This window comes from Sminthopsis crassicaudata, chromosome 2, assembly GCF_048593235.1.
Source record: "Sminthopsis crassicaudata isolate SCR6 chromosome 2, ASM4859323v1, whole genome shotgun sequence".
NCBI classification, from domain to species: domain Eukaryota; kingdom Metazoa; phylum Chordata; class Mammalia; order Dasyuromorphia; family Dasyuridae; genus Sminthopsis; species Sminthopsis crassicaudata.
In genome coordinates, this window is record NC_133618.1 from 112,704,865 (window position 1) to 112,727,164 (window position 22,300).

At 33.5% G+C, this 22,300-nt stretch overlaps 1 protein-coding gene across 1 annotated transcript in view; it reads left to right on the plus strand.

Moving 5' to 3' along the window:
* Positions 1-22,300, plus strand: part of EHBP1 (EH domain binding protein 1) — a 342,552-nt gene that overhangs the window by 249,757 nt on the left and 70,495 nt on the right. Inside the window, exons 16-17 of the mRNA XM_074287029.1 lie at positions 11,241-11,388; positions 19,282-19,389. Coding sequence (XP_074143130.1) covers positions 11,241-11,388; positions 19,282-19,389 — 256 coding nt within the window. The remainder of the gene's footprint in view (positions 1-11,240; positions 11,389-19,281; positions 19,390-22,300) is intronic.

Here is a 22,300-nt window from a genome sequence, read left to right on the forward strand (position 1 = left end):
AGTTCTTTTTCTTAGCTCCTGCTATGTAATCGAGGCATTTCATGAGTAATTTGGAAAGAAGAATCATGTGAACTGTTAGCAGTGTTAAGTAAAGTCATAGTCTCTTTTTGTTTTGAGATGGATTAGAATTTATTTGGGTTCTTTATTCTTCATATATGAAACTCAACAAAATTACATACTGATATTATTTATAATTATATAAAAAGAAATGTTTTTGCTAAACTTAATTCCATATATATATATACACCTGTGTACATTTCTCAAAAACTCCACCTCTGTTTTATGGTTTTTTTTTAAACCAAATCTACAGCAAACATCAAATACTATTGAAAGGACACCCTTGGGTAGGCAGTGTTCTCTGTAGCTACAATGACAGTTTCTCATGTTCTAATTCACCTTCACAAATCCATAGCATCGTTCTGGACTAAAGTAATGTCAGTCATTGACGTTTTCGGCAAGTACAAAAAGGACCCCCTATGGCAGCCATTTTTAGTTGTTTCTTAAGATCCAAAGACTGCTGAAAGAACAATTGGATAAAGTTGAGGATTGGAGAAGCTTGATTTTCTTGTTCCTGTGAAATGAAACTCTAGTTCTTTTTCTTCCCCTTCTCCTTAAAAGCAAAAGTCTGTTAGGGGGTTGTAGCTGTGTCAAAGCCGCTGGGATGCCACTGCTGATCACTTTAATTACTACGACTAAGGAGGATAAAATTAAAAGTAGCACCATTGAAGCAGTGGAAGAAAGCTTGCCGAGATGTCGGTGAACTGTGAAATATAAAAATTGCATACCAATACATTTTTATGGGAGGGAAACAAGGAATTACATTACTCATTCTTGGGGAGTTTGTCCTATAATGGTGAAGTTTTCCTTGTGCCTAGCAGATTTTTTTAATTTCAAAAAAACAGGCTAAAACTTTTAAATTTTTATACATTCACAAATATAGTGTGTTTAAAAGAAAGATGGTTATCTTTCATTGTTATTAGTTCATCAGTTCTAGGATTCATATTCAGTATTATAAGTACCATGTCTTAAAATAGGTCTGGTATTATGCCATGGAAAGACCTTACTCCTTGCTAAGGATGTTGGTCATGAGGAAAAAGTTTAAATGTATATGACATATCCAGCAGTTTTCTGGAAACTAATGTAAGTTCCTGGACATGAGTTTTTCAACCATCCATAATATCAATATATACAATTTCGTTTCTTTTTGCCATTTAACTACCTTCAGTGTTCAAGTGACTGTACCACAAAGAGGAATTCATCAGAAGTGGATAGCCCATTACAGTTCTCTGCTTAGAAATATAAAATTGAATAATCTTGATTTTTTTAAAGAAGTATTTATTCAGAAAAGGTTATTTAACTACCAGTGATTACAGTTCTTCTAGTAACAATATTAAATTGAGGATGGTGTTGGAAGGGGCAGTCTTGCTAGGAATTTGGCTACTTACATCAACTTGTTTTGTGGTTTAGACTAGTTCTTAATATTAATTAACAGAAAAAGACATTTTATGAAGCTAATACTCTAAATAATAGAAAGAATCAGAATACTAACTTGGCAATAATTTTAGTCCATTCAGAAGTAACAGATATTTGTTGTAGACTAAGTATGAAACCTAGATAAGTCCATTAAAAATTAGCTTTTAAAAATAGTCTTTAATATCAAAACAACAACAAAAATTTGACTTTTTTGGTCCCCTGGACTAGATGAGAAAGTGAATTAGTGTTTCTGATTTATATAGGAGTTTTAAATTATGTCATTTTCATTTGTAATAATTGTATTTGTTTTCCCTAATTAGTTTCTAAAAGTATTTGCAGTTGTATGTACATACACACACATACACACACACAGTTTTTCTCCTGTTTAGACATTAATAAACAAATGAGGTGCAAATCTGAATTGCTGCCTTTTATAAGAAAATAATATTGAGTTTGCTCTATTTTTCTTCTAAGGTTGTCAAATTAGATATGAGATATATAGTTAATACATCATCAGATATATACATAAAATTAAATATATATTTTACTGGTTGTGGGGGCACAGTATAAAGTAAAATTAACACAGTTCCTCTGGTCTCCTTTCTGAATTAGGTATTTATTCACTTATGGACCTTTTATTATTTGAAGAATACCCACTTGATTATTAGTTTGAATGGCCATTAAATTTAACATAATCCAATTTTAAAATATTTTATGGCACTCACTGCAAAATCCCAGATTTATTGAGGTACTTCTGTAAGAAATAGTTAAATGAAACCATTTTAGTTGTGATGAACTGTGGAAGTTAAGAAATTTGTCAGATAGAATTCATTAAATTAAAATGTATATTTAATTAGTATAATAATAGTAAACATTTCCAAATTATACTTTTAACAAATACTTTTTTCCCTAGTTGACTGTTCTGTCTTGAGGGAAGGTAAGAAGTGAGAAAACAAACACTGCAGATATGCTATCCCACTGGAGAGCTCTTGGCCCAAGCAAAATTGTCTCTGTAGCGTTAGGACATTAGGAGAAAAGTAAACCAAGGCAATCTGATAGGGAACTAGAATTCTGTCAGTCAGGCTCAAGATTTGGTGCTGTGTCCACGTACTTTGTTTACTGTAGGGTTTTATGAGTTGTAACCTGCCCATGCAGGCTGTTAATGAGGCTAAATCTTGCTGCTAAGAGAATTGAATTACAGCACACCTCTGGGCTAATGGTTATAAACTGAAAGTCCCATTAGGGCTGCTTTCTGATTCGTTCATTTGCATTTTTCTATTGTATGAAGAACAATGATGAGTAAATAGGTACAAACAAACAATTTACATGGAAATGGATAAAATGTAGCTAATTAGGATTTAGTGTTGGTTTTATTAATGATTGCCCAAGCTAAGTAGCACTCTGTAGAAACCTTTGCAGATGGAAAGTGTTCTCTTCCCTCTCCCCCTCCCCCCCCCCCTTTTTTTTTTTTTTTGGTTGGGGGGAGTGATAGAAGCATGGAATTTTTACTTGTCCCTTATAAGAATAGATTCCCATTTCAATTTCAAAAAGATACAGTAATTTATTTCATTCAAATTCTGTTAAGATTATCCATGATTATTACATCTTAGTTTAATTAATTAAATTCTAGGTCTACATGTATTTTTTATTACCTATATAATGAAATTAATTTGAAATTTGATACTGGGGTAAACTTTCAGTTTTCATTAGTGTTTTGAGATTTTTTAACTTTGAGATATAAATTTAGCATTTTCTTCACTTTATCATGTAATTTGAACCTGAATTTTTGTTTCTCCTATTTTTCCCATATTTAAAAATGCCACTTTTAAGCTATGTGTTATAATTTTTTACTTTTTATGATGCTTCCTCTTGCAACCCCCATCTCTACTACTCTACTGTCTCTTACTGTAGCTGTTCTGTAGTTTCTTTCCTTTCTATCATTCTCCCTCCTTTCACCCAAGTGATAAAAGGAAGGCAGCATCTAAAGATTATTATGATGAGTCAAGAGATCTTAATTCTAGTCCCCACTCTGCCACTATTTGTATGAAAAGTCATTTAATTTATGTAGATCTGGTGCTACTGCAACTACCTGTACAGGCAAGTCTCTTAATTTTTCTGGACCTAAATTTCATTTGTAAAATGAATGTGTTGGGTTAAATGGTTAAGCGGGTAAGGTTAAATGAAGGTTCCTTCCAGCTCTAAATTTATGATACTATGTATGGTCTCAGTTTCTTCACAAAGTAATGATTTTTGACTCATGATCTCTTAGTGATTCCTTCAACCCTTAAGATATGTTGTTAGAAGTTATGAGTGTGTCTTTAGAAAAAAAATGGAAGGTTGTCCCAGAAGAAAATATCTAACTTACTAGCAATCAAGTACACATTTTGGCATTCAGTTTATCCTTGACCATTTCCCTATTGATTTTTCCTGCTGATAACCCCCAAACATAAAAAGGGACGAAAAAGATTTAATTAAAGGAATATACACAAAACAGTCATAAAAGAAGCAAAAAATGCCTCTTTTAACAAAGGTGCCTCTTGGTCCGTAGTCGTACTGTTTTGCTCCACTAGGAATACCTTTCCTTTTCTCTCAGTTTCACTTGAAACCCACATAAACAATGGAGGTTCTTTATCCCAAGATTGACAAGTCAGGTGAAGGGACCGCTCCATCTCCCCTCAGGGTTCTAAGTGTACCCTTAAGGGGCAGCTTGTCTTTCTGATGCTAAGCTTGAACTCTCATTTTGGTGATGTGTTTTTTTTTTTTCCTAACATATATTTACTAGGTATATTTGGTATATATGACAGTGAGAATGCCCCAATGTCACTTTATCAATTAATATTAATTAACTTTTACAAACACATTTACTGAAAAGATATAGCAAGAACCAAAGCAAAAAAAAAACAAAAGAAAAACAAGCAAACAAAAAAATAGTCATCATCTCCAAATCTGGACTGAGTATACCCTCCCTCTACTATCTCTGTCCCTGGAAGTTGAGGGTGAGGGGAATGGTGGGAGATGGGTTCAAACTTAAAGCAGCTAATACAAAGCATTCCCCCCACCAGTTCACTGCCAGATGCGGCACTGCTACTGAAGGAGTCAATCTCTGGCTTCCGGGCATGGTGCAGCCCTTGGCTCACGAGGTGGCCCATTGCTTGCGGGTCCAGCACGTAGCTCCTCCAGGCTGTCTTTCCTTCCACCAGGCAAGCCTTTGTCTCCAAAAGGGCCACCTCCTGTTTTTATCTTCTTTCCTTTGGTACTATGCCTTGGGAGACTTCAAAGAGTCAAAAAACAAAAACAAAAAAAAACAAACAAAAAAAAACAAACAAAACAAACAAACAACAAAAAAACAGAAAATAGTACTTTTTTAAAAAATCACTATGTCTGGGATGGGGAAAATGGGGTGGGGGAGAGTCGGAAGAGTATGGGGACCTGTTTACGGTTTCCTCAAATTGCAACTAAAACCAGCCCTGACTAGTTAGGCCAAAGTGAATGTGCTAATCCTAAAGTAAGCACAAAGTAGTCTGGGGATTGGGAAGAGAGAAAGGAGGAGATTGGAGATTGGGAGGAGAGAAAGTCCTGACAGTTTTACTCTCATAATGGCTCTTCAATACCTCTTCTTTCCTTCTCTGACCCTGCCACCAGCCCGCTACAGATCCTTCTCTCCTCACTCCTAGACTGTTGCAGTGATTTGCTGGTTGGTGTTCTTCTAAAAGTCTCTTCTTCACTCATCTGTTAAAATTATCTTATTCAAGGCCAGGTCTGCCCAGGTCACCCCTTATTCAAATAATTCCACTTGTTCCCCTTTACTTCCAAGATCAAATGTAAAATCTTTTATTTGGGGTTCAGATCCCTTCATAATCTGCCTCCCCTCCCTTTCCAGTCTTCTTACTCTTTAATCCCCTTTATATGCCCCAGGATACAGTGCCACTGGCCTTCTCGCTGTTTCCCACACAAGACACTCCCATCTTCCATCTCTGGACCTTTTCACTGGCTGATCCCCATGCTTGAAATTCTTTTCCTCCTCATCTCCACCTCCTGGCTTCCCTGGCTTCCTTTAAGTTCCTGCTAAAAGCCCATCTTCTAGAAGAAGCTTTTCTCCTACCCTCTTTAATGCTTGTGCTTTTTTCTCTTTTGCTTATCTCCATTTTATCCTATATATCTTATTTGTCTATAGTTGTTTTCATGCTGTCTCCCTCCTAAACAAAAAGCTTCTTGAGAAGATAGGCAACTGTTTTTTTTTTTCCCCTTTATTTGTTTCCTCAGCAGAACTTAGCACAATATGTGGCAAATGATAGATGCTTAATAAACGTTTGACTGAAGGAGTTCTCTTGACAAGAACATGATAGGGTGAATGCTTTGCTGCAGCCACTTTAAATTTGAACCCACTCACTCCACTGACTGAGGTGATAGAAGTAGTAAGTAAAATTGATGCTTTTTTAGGGGTGGTGGTGGGAGGAGACATTTTAGGGGAGCTGGTTCTTGCTATATCTTTTCAGTAAGTATCCCTTTATAAAAAGCTAATTTAGGTTAATTGATTAAATGATATCTTGGGACATTTTATTCACTGGGTCAGATTCACTGACATCACTATCAGTTAGTTATAGAGGAAGATATTAAATATAATTGTTAAATTGCTCTTAGGGAGGACATACCAGAATCAGGATTCAAACGGCATAGCATTGTACCCAGCCTCCTTGTGATACAATAAGATGGCAGCAGCAATGACAATCACTTCAGCCAAGGTGGAGAAAGAAGTTATCAAAATCATGAGAATCCCAAAAATATAGGGCATCTTGGCAAAAAAAATGTTGGTGCTGGATTGATGGAGACAAATAGTTTGTGGTGGTGTTACATGAAATTAAAATTCCTAGGGGATAAAAGGGAAAACATTGTGGATACCAGATTTTAAAAGTTTCATTATAGGTCTGCTATTGCTTCATTATTCATTAACTATTAAATGGATTAAAGGGAAAATGATTGAAGATAACATAATTTCAAGCAATTGTACCTCCCTCCTATTAAAATGCACTATTCCATGCTTGCTAAAGATGTAATCAAGACTGCCCTGGCAGGCTCCAAACTTCAGCACAGCCCTAGGAAAGAGGACGGAGCAACTACAGCCACCTCATCAGCTTGGCCAAACTGGGCAGCTACCACATCTAGTGCAATCACTTAATTGAAAGGGGCTCTAGGATATGTACAATATGCTATAGTTTTCACACCTGCTCTAATAGAAGTGAAGTCAAACTTTTATTCTTTGTCTTTTGGCTTATTTCAGATGTACATCATCTAATATATCTATACATAAACTAATATGACTTATAGCTGTGATAATTACTTTAGTCATTTCCCAAATGAAAAATATTAAAATCCAATGATAACCCTCATCTGAAGGAATGAGTTGTATTCAGCAAATACCTAATTTCATCTGAGTTGGTTTTGGGGAAAGAGTTTTTGTTACATATTGATTTGGTGCAGATTCTTGGTAGGAGGTGTTTTTGTACATAAAACATTTTGGCATATATATATAGGGATAATTGGGACAAGGGCCCCTTCATTCTTTAAATGGGCCATATGTGAAAGTTAAGCACTTAATTGTCTCTCTTCTCCCCTAACAGCAGAACCATGGGTCTAGTCCAGAAAAGCCTACAACTCTTTCCTCTTTTTTTCCTTTAGTTTACTGACAAATTACATGTTCATCAGTAGCTGTTAACCATTCACTCCCCTGGGTTGAGTTTATTGTTTTCCCTCTACTAGTGATACCATCATTCAAACACATCCCTCTCCTGAAACTCCCCCATTACCATTGAGGGCACCACCCTTCTTACAGTCCCCAGGTTCACAACCTTGAAGTCTTCTTTGACTCAACAGTCTTCTTCAGACCAAGTCTCCACAATGCTACTTTCTCTATTATCTGTTTCCTTCTATCCTAGTCACTCAGTCACCATCACCTTTCAGGTCTTTTGTCTAGTCTCTTCTCAATATCCTCTTAATTGTTCTCCTACCTGAGATCTCTTCCCTCCACAATACATGCTTCACATAACTGCTCAGATGATTCCCAAACACAGTTTTGGTCGTATCATTCCTCTCTTTTGTCAACCTGGCTTCACTCTACATGTAGGAATAAATACCTTTCATAACCTAATTTGAACTTACTTTTCCAGCTATTTAACAAATTACACTTTTCCCTCACTGATCCAAACTGGTCATCTTGTTTCTCATACACAGCATTCAGTATCTAGTCTTCCAGCTTCTATGCCAGATATCCCCCATGTCTAGAACACTCTCCCTTTTTAGGTCCATCTCTTAGAATCCTTAACTCCCTCCACAGTTTAGCTCCAGTGCCACCTCCTTAGATGAAGAGGATCCTCGAGTCCTCCCTTTTAATGGCTACTAACTCCCCTCCAAAATTACTTTGTACATATTCCCATTATATGTGTGTGTGTTCATTCTGTTTTCTGGCTAAACATAAACTCCTTATTGGCAAGGATTATTTCATTTTTGTTTCTGTGTCACTGAAGTTAACACAGTGTCTAGACCAGTGATCCTCAAACTTTTTAAATAGGGGCCAGTTCACTGTCCCTTCGACTGTTGGAGGGCCGGACTCTACTAAAAACAAGAACTCACACTCTGTCTCCCAGTGGGCCACATAAACGTCCTCAGCTGGCTGTAGTTTGAGAACCCCTGGTCTAGAACATAGTAGACATTTTAAAAAATGCTTGTTGACTTATTGTCTCCCCTCTTACCAGTCTCTTCAATTCCTTACCATATTACTTTTGCCTTTAATATTCTTATTGAAACTTATTTTCTTAAAGGTTATCAGTGGCCTTCTATCAACGAAATCCAACCACCAGTTATCTCAAAGTTGGTAGGATGTTGAACTTGGAGTTCAGAGACACTTGAGTATGAATCTCACCTCCAGTATTTGTATCTGTGAGACCACGGACAAGTCACTTAACCTCTCAGAATGTTGGTTTCCTTATCTAGAAAATTAGGATAACAATATCCCTAGTGGCTACCTCACAGGAGTATTGTGTATGTAAAGTGCATTGCAAACTTAATATATTATATGAGTGTTGATTCTTGCTCTGGTAGCACACTTTCAGGATCATTCCCAGAATCGGACACTCCCAGTTACCAGTTGAAGTCCTAAATGTTGCTCCCCTCGGGATTTTTGGCACTATCTTTGAGGGTTCAGGATCTGTAGGTTTGTTCTCAAAATTGTGAGGGTTTTTAATACTATCAGTCATAATCCTTCATCAGTGTTGTTCACATTGATTATAAGCCAATAATCTCTGTTAGCTTTTATGAAAAGATATAAAGCAATATAATAAGAATATGTGGTACAAAATGTACACCAACTGGGAGTTCATTCTTCCCCTGCATGCATAGTGTACTTATATTGAATAAGCTCAAGCTTAAAGGCACATATCTAGCTAAGTTGTACCCTTAAAATCCTGACACTGGGATGCCTTTTCTTGCTCTGTTGTATCTTGATGAAAATCTCTTTAGGTGTAAAGAAAGGAAAGGGCACTTTGTTCATTGAGGTTGGGGTGAAGAACATTGCATTTTATCTTACGTTGTTGTCACTAACAATAATATTAATACTTCTATTCTTGCAATATTTGACACTATTAAATATATCTAGAAATATTCTCACTTCTTGGCTTCTGTGACAACACATCATTCTGATTCTCTTCAGATATTTTTCTCATGCATTCTTCTTTGTCCCCATTCCACCCCCAAATACAACTGTTTTCTAGACTTCCACATTTAGAGTCTTCTTTCTCTGTCCTCTTTCCTTTAGTGATCTCATCTACTAAAACTTCAGGTATCATATCTATACAAAAAACTGCCAATCCTGAATGTTTGACTTTCTCCCCAGCTGTAGTGGCCATTTATATATTGAACTCAACACAACTCATTCATGATCTCATAGAACACAAATGTAAAGCATCCACACCATCCATACTCCACACCATCAACCCAATTTTTCCTTTTGACTTCTGTATTCGTCTTATCAGTACCAATTTTCCCAATGACCCAACTTCTAAATTTCAAGCATCTTTACTTCCTCACGCCCCACATATCAAATAATCAAATTATACCAGTTCCATTGTTACAATATTGCTCCTACTCATCCTTTCTTTTTTTCCCACTGATACTACATCATCCAGATACTCATTACCTTTCATGTGGACTATTGTAATTACCTCCTGTCTTCCTTATGTCTAGTTTTATCCCCTAAATCCATATTACTAACGGCTGCCAGCTTAATGTTCTTAAAACAATCACTTTTCTGCTCAAAAATCTTTTGTCATTTCTTCATTACCAACTAAATAAAATTCAAATGCTTTAACCTTTATCTTATTTTATCTGCCAAAATGTGATCCCAAATATTTGCAGCTTTGCCTTCCATAGCTCTTCTATACTTCTCTGGACATTGATTAGTTCTTATCCCCCCTCCCCAAAAACACCTCACATTTTACTGCATCATGTTTTTGTACCTGCTGTTCCACTCTCTTCCATTCTTTTCCTATTGAAATCCCATGTATTCTTTCAAGGCCAAGTTATAATATTTTTTGAAGGCTTCCTTGATCATCTAGCTGAGAGACCTTTCCCTCTTCTACATTAATTCAGAATTTTATGTCTTTCTTTTGGTATTTAACAATTCTACTTTAGATTTCTGTTGTTTGTGTTATCGTTTTATCTCCCCCTCTGAGATTATAAATTTATCCTTCAACATTCTGTAATACAGCCAAACTGTCATTCTCTTTCTTCTTCATTCATAACATATCCATCCCCTACCTCTTTTCCTTTGTACTGACCACCCCCATGGAGTTCCCTCTCTGAATTTAAGATACAATTCAAATACTTGATCTATCTCTACCTCAGTTTCCTCATCTGTAAATTAAGGATAATAATAGCACCTTTCTCACAAGGTTATAGTGAGAGATTAAATGAACTCCTAGCACAGGACTTAGCATGTCACTGTTTAATAAATAATTGATATTGATTGAAGATAAAGGCCCATGTTTTACTCATTTTAGTACCTTCCATATCCCCCATCTTGAAATCAATAAATATTTATTGAGCAAATCAATGTTTTGTATTTTTAAATTAGAAGCTTTGATAGATTCTATCTTCTCAACTAACAAACCTTGAATTTATTGTAACTTAAATATTACTTTAGTTTTAAAAGGGTTTTATACAACTCATAAACTGAATATTTACTATCCTATGTAACAATGGATACTCCCCATTTTGCCTCACAAAAGCTGTCAATTTCTTTTATTTGGTAAATATTATATTACAAAATTATGAACTCTTATGTTTTTATTAACAGTTGTCAGGCTAAATCCTATGCTTTTAAAGGACAAAAATATTAATTCTATTTCTACATCATGGATCTTTTCTATACCTGTGATTCAATTTATGAAAACACTGATTTAACATGGCCATAAATCTTCTTAAATATAATTCTTAATCATTTTCTTAGTGATATATCTTACCAGAGAGTTACTTTAAAAAACTAGCTCAAAATGTTTTTAAATGAGTATTTTAATACAGTAATTTTTAATGGTTAAAAAAAATCTGATTCTGGGATGCCTTTAAAAATTGTGTGACACCTAACTGATATGGAGCATCCTATTTATAATGTGGGCCAAGCACCATGCTGTAAACCAGTTACTATCATGATGATCAGATTGAGAATGAAATTGCATTTCTGTCAATTACTGAGTTGGCAACTGTTCAATATATCTTAGCAGCAAGATGAAGAGCGACGTCGGCAGCTGAGAGAGCGAGCTCGTCAGCTAATAGCAGAAGCTCGATCTGGAGTGAAGATGTCAGAACTTCCCAGCTATAGTGAAATAGCTGCAGAAAAGTTGAAAGAAAGGTCAAAGGCATCTGGAGGTGAGTTAAAGAAGGTTGTATCATATTCCAGTAACAAACTAAAAATCCATGTTGGATCTTTTGGGCCATTACTTTTATTCATACCTCAAAATGTTATTACAGGTGTGTAAGGATGTGAAGTGGACATTTCTGTCGGAAAACCCAGCAAATCAGATAACGTTTTTTGTATTTTCAAATTTTACTGCTTTAATGCTCAGTAGTCCAAAAAATACAATGTTCATTGGTAAAGATATAGTTTATATGAGCTGTTTTATAGTTTGGGCCAGAATGATATCACACTGATTATTACATGATTATTTTATAGAAAACTCAAATAAAACTTCAAACATACAGGAGTACATGTGACCTTTTGCTGGTAAACTTTGAAAGAAAGGGTTTTGGTTTTTTTGTTGTGTTTTTTTTTACTTTTAGTATATTTTTATAAAGGATGACTTAGAATAATTTTTTTGGCCATTAAAATATTTTCATCATAGCATATTATATGGGAACAATAATCACTGGGCCCATTTCTTTGATGCATGTCACTTGCATATAGTTTATAACATAGTATTTGATTCAAAATGTCACTAAAAGTTGTATTCTTCCCAATGATATTTGCTAAAGCAACGTGGAATATAATTCAAAATCTGGTCAAAATCTGAACACCAGTCTCACTTAGTCTTCTTGTTCTCTGGATGCCATCTTAACACTTTACAAAAATTATATCAAGCTTATTGCAATAAGGACTATTTTTCATGTAGCCTCACAGTCATTCAGTATATATTCACAGTCAATCCAGTATATATTATTTTAAATATTCATTATTAAAGAGAACTTTATCTGATAATGTTCAGTTCTACCTATGTTTGATTTGGAATTTCTTGCCTTATTGATCCAAGAGGAATAGAATGCTTGGAAGGATTGTATTTTTCTATCAATACATTCCATATTTATCTAGCAAATGATGCCAAAATACTGCATGTTTTAAGCTAATCTCAGAATTCTGAGATCATTCTGAAGAGAAGGCAAGTATGGACTAGAATGAGGAGTTAGGGGTTGAAGCCTGGGTAAGATGTTTCTAAGTTAAAGGAAATGTTTCTTCAAAGCAAGCCAAAGCTGTAGGGCACAAAGAATAATTCTTTGAAAAGAGTTCACACTATTTGCTCCTGTTGCTGCTGTTCTTGGTTGATTCTATATATTAAATGCCTCTGTTGGCTGAGAAATTTCAACTAAATGCCTATAGTGCCCAAGCCCTCTTTTCATTAAATTTGAAAGCTTCTTCTGCAAATAATCTTGTATCTGTCACTTTATTCCTTTAGAATTTTTATATCTTGGTGAGTTACAACCTTCATCTTATTGCTTCATAAAGATTATAAATCTAGTTTCTTGAACTCTCCTGAATAAGTAAGATCTTTGAACTCTTTTATCATTCCAGGTCTCTTACTACTATACCTTCACCATTTCTCCATCATTTTATAGCAAGTTTATTACCAGACTGCTTGCAACTTTCCACAAATAAGATTTTATTTCTCTCAAACCAGGAAATTTTCCTTTTACTGATATTTAATAAAGAAATTTCATTTGATATGCTAATAATTCATTCTGTATATAAAATATTCTGAAGATATGTTTTAGGTCTATTTACTGATTTTCTTTTATAAGCTCAATTCTCACTTTTTAGGAAAGTTCTTCCATATTTCTCACATATACCTTCCTTGTGCTGCCAATGTAGATTTCCTTCAAAATTCCAAAAAGCATTATCCCATAATAGCAATGGTGAGGACATGACAACCAGTGATGTAATTTTAAGGTTATGATTAGCTAAGTGTACTACTTTAACAAAAAAAAAAGTTTATATATTTATAGTTAGTAATAAATTAAATATTGAGTATATAATGGAGTAGTTAGTAGTCTAGAAAGAGATGTTGGCTGCACAGGCAAGCCAGCTCCTCTAACCTCATCCTGACTCCCAAAAGTCAAAACTGATTTAGCCTACCATGCTAGTCTGAATAAGCAGCTAAAGCTGGTTTGTTTAAGACCAAATGGAAAGGTCTGTGTTTTTCCTGGCTGAAGAAAGCAAAGACCATGGGCTGGTCTTCCTTAGTTTCCCCCAAAAGTATTAAAAAAAAAAAACAAACTAATATCATATGTGGACTAGACTGGTGATCAGCATTAGAGTTATGGGAACTGAGAACAAGGAGAGTATTCCCAGCATCAGCTGTGAAGAAGAGAGAATAGATGAAATAGGAAGTTTGCTCATAAGCCCTTTTGAAGATTCTAGATCAGTTAGCCTAAGGGATGCCTACTTCTCTAGCAGATATTGAGCATTAGGAGAGAGCAAATGCTATCCTGTGACCAGGCTTAACTTTGAATGCAATAGCATCATTTTCTCTCATTCACTGAACCCTCTCCTTCATTCCCTTCATTGGGAAGAACAGCTCAGACTAGAAAGGGCCTTGCCAAGAGAAACTTTGAAAAAGAGAAAAGGTTGGTGGACGACCAAAAGAAATCTTTTTTCTTTAGTTACATTTTCTGAAATTCCACTAAGCTGAGATTTATTTAGGTACTTTTAAAACAGAAATACCCGATTTGGGTATTGGACTTAAAACTATGACATAAATTCATTTAATTAAATTGTCTTTCCCTCTAAATCTACCTGTAATCAGTTCATATAAGGGAATGGGAATCATGAGCTTTGAACCTTTAGTACAGTGGTTCATAATGGAACCCTTGTCAGAATAATGTTTTTGAATGCATAAAATAAAATCTGTCATTACAAGAGAAACTAATTTTGTTGAAATACAATTAGGAAAAAAACTTTTAAAACAATTTTGTGATTAAAGACCCCAATATTGGGGGGATTTGGCTTCCTCAGGATTAGGTAAGAGAGCAAATTTATTGAAAAACAAAACTACCCCCCTGCAAGCTGAATAATGTAATTAAAAATGTCTTTTCTGCTTATCTCTCATCACTTTTCTTTAGCAATGACTATGAACTGCTTTTGTAGTGATATAACAGTATACTGATGGTTTATCAGAAGCACAAATTAGCAGTCTATTTAGCCACTAATATTAACACATTATTAAAAAAAAAAAAAAAAAGATTCTTGCTTGCTGTGAGAAATTGAACTAGAAAACTTCTGAAAACTTCTGTTTGCTTCCTTCCAATGGATAATATGTCAGTTAGGCAAGGAATATATATATATATATATATATATATATATATATATATATATATATATATATATATATATATATATATATATATATATATATATATATATAATGTATGTATATCAGCATCTTAGAGGAAGCAGAAGTGACTATCAGACCAATTTTCCATGAGGCATGCCTCTTTCAAAAGTTTACATCTATCCTCTCCCCCTTGATATCAACAAAGTCACATTTTAGAGTGGAGAAATATCCTTAAATTCATTTAGTTCCTCCCTCATTCTTTTATACTCTCAAGAAGCAAATAAAAGTCCAGAATGAGTCAACAATATTTCAACTCGCTCATTTTATAAATGAGGAAATTGAGATCCAGAAAAGTGAACCAACTCTCCCCAAGTCCTGGATGTTGAGAGTAAGAGCAGAAGGACATAGATCTGTCTCCACATTAATAGGCAAAGCTAATAGAAAAATGCAGGGAATTCTTACTAATTCTTCCATAGTTTCTTCTATGTGCTTTGACCAAAGGTTTCAAGATCCTTGTAGTCAGATATCGTGGGACTCTGAAAAAGACACTATTTCTAACATAGACATTATTTTGTTTGGGGCTAGATTAAAAAGTAAGCTATTTTAAAGGAAATTTTAACATGCCACAATGTTAAGCATTGAGGCAGCATAAAAATGTCAATAAAAAGAGAGTTCCCAGTATGGTAATCTGAAGCATAAAGCTAGGATTACCCTGTTAACATCCAATTACTATCAAAATATTTTAATCCAGAACTCAAATATCCTAATAAGATGATAATGATACTGATAGTATTGGAGGCAGCCTAGGTAGTGAAAGAATTATTGGGCTTGGAGTTAGGAAGCCCTGTGTTAAAATCCTACCTTGAATACTTATTAGCTCTGTGAGCCTTGGAAAGACACATAATTTTTCTGATTAGGTTTTAAAACTGGATTTCAGTTATTATACATAAAGCTGTTAAAAATGAAAGTCCATCTAGTTTAAGATTAATAAATGTATTTTATAAACAACTATATCTTTAAGTACAAATAAAGTATGAATAATTTGAATACTTTATACTTTAAATGTAGCTAATTCTGAAAGAATGGTACTTGTCTATATGAATTTTATCAAAAAATGTTCTAACCCCAATATGAGCTTTATTTAACGTTAGAATGTTTTAATGATGTATTTTCCATTAAAATTAGTATTTTCCATCTTTTATTTCAATCACGCACAGTAATTAGCACTTGAGTTTATAGGTAATGGTGGTTCTACTGAAAATGTAATGTACAGTTGGGATCTCTGTTTAAATTGTAAAGGAAATTATGGTCCAGATTAGACAAAACATTTTTATTTCTAGGAATCAGATATTTTTGATTATTGTAGCATACTTTTACTATGAGAGGCAGTATAACATAGTGAATAGAAAACTGGTCTCTGACTTGAAAGGGCCATGTCTGACACATCTTGACTATGTGACCCTAGACATGTCACTTAAACCCCTCATTGACCCAGACAATTCTCCAGGGCTGAAAGTTGCAAAGAAGATGCTGATCTACATTAGAAGAGGAAGTTTCCTACCAGGCAGAAGCTCCCTAAATAGAAATCACAGGTCAAATATTTCAAAAGTATTGACTTTATTAATAATAATAGCTTTTCTTTATAGAGAGTTTAATGTTTGAAAAGCCCTAAGTATTATCTGATCTGATTCTTACCTCAACTGAGTAAGGTTAAATATTATCTCCATTTTACAAATAAAAAAAGCTGAGGGTCAGCAAGGTTATGTGACTTTCCAAAGGTCACAGAGCCAATTAATGTGTGAGATAATATTCATCCTGACTCTAAGTCAATTCTTTCTATACCACCCAAGTGTTCTATACTATACTATTATCATCTTATTAGGATTCTTGGGTTCTGCATTTTGATAGTTATTAGGTATTATAGGGCTGGTCTATTGCTATTGATTACCATATTGAGGCTTCTCATTTCCTTTATATTTCTATGCCATCTTAACATTATTGCTTAAACCTAAACATATTTGCATACAATATGGTATATTAGCTTATTGATTATTAAAGCATGTAAGTTGCATAACGAACTCTATTGTGCAATGCTCCCTCCCAGTTATCTCATGTTTCACCTTATTCATCTACCTAATTTTCTAGCTACCATGGTTCAACCCAGAAGAGAGATTTTCAATATAGGATCTAATTTTTTTTTGGTAGCCTGGCACTTTTAGTCTGGTTAATATGCATAAAGAGTTGTCACAGGTGTTTAGAAATGCTGCAACATTAATTGTTTAAAAGAATTCAAGGTTTTATCCTGAAACTGAAGACGCTAAATTTAAAAAAAAAAAAAAAAAGGAGAAATCCATTCTTAAAAGTAGCTGAGCTATATATAAAGGATCAATTTTTACTCTTCCCCCTCCCATATAGTAATCCTTTTATCTGGGGTCAGCAATACATATACAAACATTGAGTTGCCCTCTCAACATACTGTGGAATAGCAGTATAGATAGGGATCTCATCTAGCTAGCCAATAAAATAAAACTGCCATTGACCACTGTAGTTGTTTGAACATCTCACAAGCATACTGACTGAAATAGGGTGTTCAAGGTGGTAGATGATGAAGCCTTCAGTTCTCTGCAATTCACGAGAACCTGAAAGCATCCATATCTGACCATATTTTCAGACTGTACCCTCACCTAGTCATAATCAAAGAAAAGAAAAAGATGGTTTGGTGGTAGAAAGATGTATTAGATCCCTTGAATTATACTTTTAATGTCACTGGCATAGATTAAAAACCGAGGAAGAATTCTGAACACATGGCAGGTATTCAATAAATATTTGTTGTTTGGAAATGCACAATGATTTCAGAAAGAAATATAGAGAAAAATAAATGGATGAATTGAGTGATTATCAACCATATTTGATCTGAATCCCACTTTATTGATATCTGATATCTAAAGTTTAAGATAATCTTGGAGAGATTTACTTTTTTAAAATCAAAACAAATTTTTTTCTAATTTTGTCTTCTTTTGTGACTTTTCTTAATCTTTCTCTTTTTCCAAAAGTTGCTGCTTTACAAACTCTCTTTAAGTCCTAACTCTCCTCTTAAATTCTTTCATCTCTGATGCACTCTGTCTTTATTGCTGACTAACATTTGAACCAATTCGTTCTCATTTCTTCTGGGTACACTTAGCTTAAAGTCCATGACCTATATATTCAGGGATTTCATTTTAAATCAATGGAGCCTTCAATGGAACACCAGCCTGTCTTCAACTCTTTTCCATTCATGTATGACTTGATAACATTAAATTACATTATCTCCAAACTTATTTATATCAGGATCTTGAACTTATTCTTATAGTATTAGTTTTATAACCTCACACTTTCTTCTAACTTTTGCCATTCATTATTAAATGCTACAGCTAGTTCATATTTTCTTTAAATACCTGTAGTGGTGTCCTTTATGACATGTGTTACTTTTCCTGTGGGATTTCTCTGACTTCCCCTTGGCCTTTTTCTGTTTCTATAGATATTATATATTGATATATTTTTTGTCTCACCTTTTTAAACTCTTTAATAGAGAAGTGCCTTTTATATTCTATTGCTGTCATACTAAGCATTTACTTAGACATTGACTAGCAAATTGAAAAATCAAAGTTAAGAGAATACTTTGAGGGAGTAAGTCATAGCAACATTAAAACTTTTTGGTGTCTGAGACTGTCCCTTGAATAAAAAAAGAATGATTTCCTTTTACTTGATAGAACACTGAAGCACTGACTTGAGTTAATAGATGTTTTCCACATTCTAGAAGTTCCTATTAAGGCAGTGACAGTTGGCAAATGCTTGAAAGCAAGGTATCAGATATGCAAATAAGATTTCTGTAAATGAATGTATATGCTTTACTGAATTATAAATCCAAATTTTTGCCAATTGACCATTCTCAAAACAAATAAAAAAGAAACAAAATAGCTAAATTACTCAAGTTAAAGATGAAAGAATGATTTATTTCAGTATCCAATCTATTCAAATGTCAAAAATATAGCCAACTAAGCTTTCCCATTTCAATAGCATGTTACTTTAAATAATATTAATTTTTCCCAGTTCTAGGTCTTGCAAAATCTCCTGTTTTAATTGCTTCTGAACTTTCCTTTATATGTAAGTGTTTATTCTGTTCTCACCATAGTCTCAATCTCAATCTATCCATAATGAATATCCTTTTATGGTAGTCACATTATCACCAATAAGCAGTTAATCAAATTACTTAATATTCACATTGTTGTTCAAATAATTCATTGTTTTAATGTCATTAAAGTATCCCTTTTTTATTTGTTTAATTCTTAAATCCAAGATTTAATGCAATTATAAAATTAAGGTATATAGTTGGTAACTTTTGCTACCATACAATCTGTGAATGTTAGTAATAGTAGCAGTTATACATTAAAGTGAACTGTCTCTAAGAGGTATAAAGATTTAGAGAAGCCATGTTGTCAAAAATGTTATGTAATATGCACTTTTTGATTTGGTAATTCATATTTGATATATGAATTAAAAATACAAATGTTAATCCATTAGTGATAAAAGTAACATCTCTGACTGATTTCATCACTTACTGATCTGTGTCAAATCTGAATTTGATAAACAGTTATTAAAACACTGACTCTGAACTGGTGTTTTGCATGAATAAGACAAAATAATTATATTCTCCTAACTTTATTGATACATCTTCCTACAGATGAGGATGATAATATTGAGATAGATACTAACGAGGAGACTCCTGAAGGCTTTGTTTTGGGAGGTGGTGATGAACTTACTAACTTAGAAAATGACCTTGATTCTCCTGGTAATTTTAAATAATAAATATTTTTTGTGCTTTTGCATGGCATTCTTTGTATTTATGTAGTTTTGCTGCTATTTCTTCTGTAATAACAGATGTGTTTTATATTTTTATTAAAGTGTTTGTATATTATTAAGTAATACCCATATCTTGTCAGTTTTGCAAATTTGTTCCTGTCATTTTTACCTTATAATTCAATTTTAAAGTCAAAAATTTAATTGGAATAATAGGCAATTTCTTATTTCTTCCCATTATTAAGATTTACTTTCTAAACCTTTTATTCTGAAGGTTTCTGTAGGATTGGTCACAAAATATATATATATATATTAACTAATTATCTTATATTATTCAGTGCCATATATATAAATCACATTCTTGGGCAGTGATGTTCGGATTTTTTTTTTTTAATTTCATTTAAAGTTGCTGATTTTCTTTGGTTGCTATGTGATGATATAGTTGTTGGACCTACTCCAAGACTGACCCAACTAAATCATAGCATTAATTGGCCTGCATCTTTTTAGAGTAAAGTCTCATTTGGTTTTGTTTGGTTTTTTGCATACTTACAATTTGGTTATCAGTGCCTTCAAAATGAAATGTAACATTTGTTTTAAGTACTTTGGTGCTTTTTCTTATTATTTAAAAGTATGGAGGGAGGCTCTCTACTATTCAGTTTTTTCATGTTCAGAACTAAGAAGGATAAACTGTAAACATTACAATGCATTTCTGGTAATCCCAAGACCCTACATTTCTGGTAATTCCAAAACCCTCCGCTCAATTCCCCTATGCCGACCTGAATCATGCTTTGCCTCCCTCCCTAATTTGAAACAGCAACTCACCATCACCCCTCAGGTAAAGCAGCTGACAAAGGATTTCCTGATTAACAGAGAGCATTCTTGGAGAAATTGAGATCTGGTTCAAAGTTTCTATATACTTTTATTAGGAAAACTTAAATGTAAAAATGGTGTTATCTAAGAAAAATTTCAAATTTGTTGAAACAAAAGACCGAATTATCATTTTGAAATTAAGTGCAGGATAGTTTTGCTTATAGGAGAGGGAAAAGTATAATTTGGCCATTCTCACTTTTTTACTTTTCCTCCCAAATAAGTTAAGTGCCAATAGCATCAATTTTACTTACAGACCTGACTTTGATTCCTGGAGTATTCCATAATTAAGAGCAGGTAATGAATAGGATTTGAGACTGAATGTTCATAACTTATTTAATTCTAAGTCAGTGATAATAAGTGATGTTCACAAACCAAATTTCTAATGAATTACTTAATCAATAGTTAATCATTTCTTAGATAGGAGAAGGGAATTTCCTATTTCCAACAGTAGCTGGAATGATATGAATTTTGATAGGAAATACATTTCTAGCTTGTTTCATTGTAGCTCTGATCACCTTGACTTGTATCTTTTTAAAATATCTTCTTCTAATTTGATATTTGTAATAAAAAGAAATATGTCTGTGACTTCCAATTTTTTAGACTGTTAATATCCCCCTAATGCATATAGTCAGGTTTACCTGATTTATTAAAAAATAAAGCTTTCCCATTTACATTTTTAATGTATTTCAAGCCAACAAGATTTGTGACTATAGCTTAAATTAAATATAGAGTATCATGATTAATTTATTTTGTTCCCATAAACTTTTTATGATTTTTATGTCATATAAAATATTTTCTCTACCATAATACAATTCAACATTTTTAAAATTTTATGTGCATATGCAAAGCACTAAAAATATAAACAGAAAAAAACCAGATCTTGTCCTCAAGTAACTTATAGTCTATAGAATGTTAAAAAGAGAAGCCTATTGATATAAATTGAAGAGTGATCATGAATATATTAGTAACTGTTCAGAGACGTCTAAACAGAAAGACATGTCTTTTTTTTTAAATTACATTTGTCAAATGGTCTTTTTAATATGATAAATTCTTTGTTAATTACCCCAAAATTAAGTGTTATCAAATTTGTTTAAGTTAAATCTTGTCTTCCTTTAAAAAAAATACTGAATTATACAATAAGGCATAAAAACATTTGCTAAATAAAATTGGACAAATGTTGCTTCCATATTTCTTAATGTTTTATTTTAGCTGAATGCAATAAAAAGAAAAATATTGGAATATCCTTGGCATAGACAAGCAAAATTGTATAAACATACACTATTAGCTTACTACCTTTAAATATTATAAAATATGAACCTACTTCTATACCAATACAATCAAATTCAACAGGCATTTATTGAGCATCTACTATGTGCAAGGAACTACTAGAGATATAAAGAGAAAATAAAAAATAACTCCTGTAACATATATGCCTGAAAATATAGAATACTTATAGGTATTAATAATTATGTATTGTAAATAATTATGTATTAATAATTTTAACTATATGTAGAATGACTATGTCATATTAAGAACTTGTACATGAGAATTGAAAATATGATAGGAATTTGCATGATAACAAAAATGCTATAATTTAAATTGCATATGGCTGCTATTTTGGATATTGATTTTATAGGTTGTTTAATTGCAATTGTGTACATGATATCTCACACACATATATATATTCCTTTACATGTATATATGGAAGTAATATTTATTCAGATGTCCCTTTCCAGGCACTTCTATGAATAGTAAAATGGGATAAAGAGAGATCCCAAACCTATGACTTTCTTGGTCTAGGGAATCCCTGAATAAGGAAATTGCCTCTACCAATGTAGCTTAGCATCTTCTCTAAAACTTTTGGACTTAAAGAGCTGCTTGGACCTCTGAGGGCTAAAGTGCCTTGGCCCACAGCTGGAATCTGAACCTGTCTTCCTGCTCTAGCCTGGGCCCCAAAGCATCCTTAGACCTTATTGATTTTAGTGACTATGTGGGAAACCACATCCTGTGGAAGAAAAAAGGGGGAATTAGAA